This window comes from Alligator sinensis, unplaced genomic scaffold (genome assembly GCF_000455745.1).
Source record: "Alligator sinensis unplaced genomic scaffold, ASM45574v1 scaffold482_1, whole genome shotgun sequence".
NCBI lineage: Eukaryota > Metazoa > Chordata > Crocodylia > Alligatoridae > Alligator > Alligator sinensis.
The window spans coordinates 2,516,774-2,521,563 of NW_005842084.1; the positions used below are offsets into that span (position 1 = coordinate 2,516,774).

The 4,790-nt window shown below is 41.2% G+C and overlaps 1 protein-coding gene across 2 annotated transcripts in view; it reads right to left on the reverse strand.

Annotated features, from left to right (window-relative positions):
• Positions 1 to 244: 244 nt before the first annotated feature.
• BEND6 (BEN domain containing 6) overlaps positions 245 to 4,790 on the reverse strand; it is a 23,902-nt gene continuing 19,356 nt past the window's right edge. The window contains exon 9 of one of the 2 annotated variants that reach the window (XM_025204490.1): positions 245 to 1,296. In XM_025204490.1, the coding sequence (XP_025060275.1) occupies positions 1,014 to 1,296 (283 nt within the window). In that variant the 3' untranslated portion in view covers positions 245 to 1,013. Of the gene's footprint in view, positions 1,321 to 4,790 lie in introns of both variants that reach the window. The other variant, XM_025204489.1, reaches the window with a different exon arrangement.

Genomic DNA, 4,790 nt, shown 5'->3' on the forward strand with positions numbered 1-4,790 from the left:
CCATGACTGTGGCCCCCCAGAAATGTCTGGGACCTACACTCTCTCCCCTGAGATAAAAGGGACCCTTGCTTCTATTCTTGCCCACCTACAGTCCTATTTAGACCAGGGTGGTCTGAAGTTTTAAAATACTTATTCCAGGGAGCTGGTATTACAGAAAACAGGCTTAGCCTATCACCTGCAAAAAAGCATCTCTAAAAAGGCTACCCTTAGGCTACTTGCAGTGCCTGCCACAGCTCCCTCCCTCTGCTCACTATGGGCTCTCTCACCCTGCTCCAGTTCTTCTCAGAGTCCAGATGATCTTTCTCTCCACGCTCTCTCTAGAGAAATTGTATCCCAGGTTATAATAGGCCTACAAGCCAAAAGGAACCTTCCCAACTCCTTTGGGGCAAAAAAGAGACTTTTCTTCTCCTTCTCCCATTCCTCCCTTTGTAGGGCAGTTGCATTTCCCCAAACTACAACCTGCTTGCCAATTCAACAGCATCACTGAGGTCTTGTTTTCTTGCCCTACGTCAGCCTAACACTTTATTGGATACAACCTGCATTTTATTTACTGATCATGTTTCAAATCTCTCTGTGTCCCTTTATATCATAATAAAGAAAATTTCTGTTTGAAAGACTAAAGATACCTATAGCAGGCTTTTCATTTGTTATCCATGTGAATGCAAGGACATAACATTTTTCTTGAATTTATATTTCTCTTAAATAATGTGCCTTTTATTTGACTACAGGGGAACCTTTGTTTTATTTTGGAACAAGTTATGTTCTGAACTACAGTATAACATGCACATATTTAATAATTTCTTATCTGAATATATTGAAGTGCCTTGAATTTTTTCTATACTGTGGGAATTTCATCAAGCATCAGAAAATTGTTCCAAAACCTCTAACCACTTGCAGTATCCTAGCTTACTGTTGCAAGCATCTGAACACACCATTAAGTATCATTACTGCCTACCTGCTTTTTAGTGTCCCCAGTATCCATGGCCTTTCTGCCGTGCTGCAAGGGCTTACTTTTACTCCTTGTCTGAGTTCCTGAGATCCTGTCTGTAACTCTGGTTGGAACCAAAAGCCGGAGAACTTCTGCCTTGGTGAGACTCTGTGCTGGAAGGAGCTGGTTTGAAACTGCCCTGCTGAGCTTGCAGCATAGGAGATGAAGGAGCCAGAGAACTGTCACCTTGCTGAACTTGCGTGTTAGAGGGAGGAGCTGGTGAATCATCATCCTGCTGATCTTGTGTGCTGGGAAGAGGAGCCGAAGGGATGGTGCCCTGAGTACTGGGAGGAGCAGCAGGTAAGCCACTGTTGAGACAATTCATATCTAAACTAGGGGCACCAAAAATAGTTTTGTGATTCCCACTGCTGTTACTTTCTGAACAGCAATTGGCTTATTTATTTAAAGTTAACATATTTCCTTCCTTAGTAGTCTCTTTTCCCCTGAGTCTCCTTGGCCTGATGGACTTGAAATGAAGATTTTTCTCTCTGTTTCAGACCTGACAGCAAAGCACTTTTAGTTCTGAGTTGTAGTCTATATTTGATTTTATTCTATCTCCTGCTTGCAATACCACCAAAGTGAATTTATTGTTGGAGTAAGTTATTACTAGAGCTTTAAATATGTTTCCTGGTTTCTCCTTTCCTTCATTTTGGGGATGTGTATTGAAGGAGCTGGGAATCTAGTATGTACTTCAAAGTTTTTTCCTAATTTTGGAAAATATCTTTGCTTTGTTGGCTGAACATTTTGGAAGTAATTGTCCAGGGATATTGCCCCCCATCCTGTTTTTTTAAAGCAGCTTTTATGCAGTTGAAATGTATTAGAGCAGGGATGGCCAACAAACATATGACACATGTGCTATAAGTGGTGTGGGCAGCCTTTGTGTGGCACACAGCAGAACACAGAGGGGACAGATAGCACAGAGGAAGATAGGACAGGAACCAGAAAGCAGAACAGCAGGTCAGGCAGGGACCATAGGGCAGGAAACAGAGTAGCCAATTAGGCAGGGGAAAGGAACTAGAGTGGCACTCAAGAAGGGTGCAGGGCTATTTTGTGGTATGCCTGCCAGAAAGATGGTCTTCACTGTATTAGAGGATGCCTAAATCCTTGTTTTTTTGTTTTATTTGGGGCTGCCGCTTCTGTTGTTATTGCATCAATACAGACTTATTTAAATGATCATGGAATGATTCACTTTACATTAAATAAAAAAAAATCACTACAAAGAGAGAATATATAACTCTATAATCCACAGAGCACTCATAGGGAACAGAGAGACCTGAACTCCAGTCCCTGTGCCAGTCAATATTTATATTAAATATTTGTTGGAGTAGGGAGTGTCTTAACCAGCAAACATGATGTCATGCTTTCTTCATCTCTCTTAGTGAAAATTTAAATATTCCATGGGAAGTGGAGCAGCTTCAACAAAAGGAACTGAGATAATTATACTGTAGAACATATAGCTACTTGGTGGATATGCCACTCTCTTTGAGAATATAAATTCAGCCCTGCTCATATACCTTCTCATATCCCGCATCCTGGGTGTTTGCTCCCCTACTAGATTGTGCAAAAGGAGAATGGTGCCGCCTCCTCCAACAGCATTTTGTGATTTAGGGGTGATTCAGATGCCAAACTCTTGAGGGTGGGGAGGGGGTGGTGGCGTTCAGAACTGTGAATCTTCAGTGAATACAGATAACTCTCATTAACCTGGAGCTGGGTGTCTCACTCTTTTTTTGGGAGCTGGGGCATAAGACATAATCTTCTCCTTGGCATTTTCTAATGGCTAGTTTAGGCATCTTCCCCCTTACAGGGCTGACTTCTGTTTATCCCCTTCTTAGGCACAGAGCTGTCCCTATGTATTGTACAGGATACCTAGGTGCAGTGGGTTATCATAGGCAGGAAGCTACTGCAGCTACTTTTGTGGATCTAGCCCAATGATCATTATTTAAAGTAGCTATATAATACCATTCATGTTCGATTAAAAAATAAGAATACATAGCTCTTCCAGGTTCTGATGAACATCCACTGAAGTCAGTGGAGGCCTTCCCATGGCTTTCAATGAGCATTAGATTAGACTTTATGTAGAATTTTTCAACCAAAAATATAAAAGCAATTTATAAAGAAGGGTAATTTTAAATATTTAATGAAAAGGGAAGATCTTTTTGAGAAATTTATGATAGTGCTGTATACAACTCCCCCCTGCCAAGGCTTCAGAAATATTCCTATTGCTACCAAACACAGTAGGTAAGGTAGCAGCAAAGCTTGTGGATTGTCAGGTCTAGAAAAAGGAGATGAGTAGGATTCAGTATTCTTAATAGAGACTATGTCCATTTTTCTTCTAATGTAAGTAGGGCTAAATCCTGTTTCACTTTATGCATCTAAATGGTATGTAGGTAGTCATGTTACTGTAGTCTGGGGTATTTATACACAGTTTATATTTCAACAAAGTCCATGCTAGCTTACTGACCATGTTCAGTGGGGCTGCCTTGTGCCCAGGCAGCTGCACAGGGAAACAGAATCATCCAAACACATACAGAAGGCTGGGCACATTCTGAAATTTTGATTGGAGAAAAACCATAAAGAACAGGGGAGGGGGCCAAAGAAGGACTCTCCTACCTTTAACCTTAATTTCAGTGATGAAGGTACTGGCCCAAGGAGTGGGAGACCCAGGCTTTGCTCACCAAGAGAGGGGGTTGAACCTGTATTTTCTGTTTCTCAGCGAAGTGCTCTAATCAAGCCAGGGGGGCCCAGTCTCGAGGAGGGATGAAGAGGGCCCGGACACTGCTTGGCTCATGGCCTGGTAGTCTGAGTAATTTGCAAGGAAGCATGAGATACAAATTCCACCCTCCTTTGGAGGAGGCCTAGAACCTTAGATTCATAGATTCATAGATGTTAGGGTTGGAAGGGACCTCAATAGATCATCGAGTCCGACCCCTGCATAGGCAGGAAAGAGGGCTGGGTCCAGATGACCCCAGCTAGATGCTTATCTAACCTCCTCTTGAAGACTACTTATCTAACCTCCTCTTGAAGACTTGGCTTGGTCCTGCTCCTTGGATAAATGCTGTAGCCTCTAGAATAATGAGCTAACAGGTAGGAGGGCCTTCCTCCTCTCTGTGCACAAGGTGATTTGTTTCACAAAAAATATGAATAATCAGCCACTGCAAGGAGTTTTCCTTGGCAGGTTTGTGTGTGTTTGTTTTCTTTTGCAGAAACCACAGTGTAGTCAAAGGCGACCGACAAACCATGAGGCCTCACTACCATCAGCAGCATCTTACTCATCACAGCCATGGCAAAAATGTCTTGTCTGTTTGTGTTGTCTTGTTATATGTTTTGTGTTTGTTTGTTTGATTTGTTTTAAGTTGTCAGTTTAAATAGATATGATATCATAAAAATATAATAAAAGTAATTGGTAATACCTCCTCTAAAAATTGGACCTGTCTGTGGATCCCAGACCAGAACACTTCTGTCCGGTTGGACTGGAAAGTTGTTCTGATATTTGAAACAAGTGCAGCAATTCTCGAAAGGTTTTATATTCTATTTGGTTAGCAAAAGGATATTTATTAAGGGTCATGTGTACTTTGTTTTTTGGGTTTTGTTTTTGTTTTTTCTCTGTACTTCTCTTAAGGATTTAAATGCTATTTAGAATATCAGTATAACAAAATGTGTGTAAAAAAAACAACAACTGCATTCAGAGTCATATTTTAATAAGCAAAGAGACAACTATACCATTGTAACTGTGCAAATCAACCTCGTTATGTTATTTTCTCTCTCTGCCCCCCAAGGCTTTTCTCTTTCAATATCTTTTAAC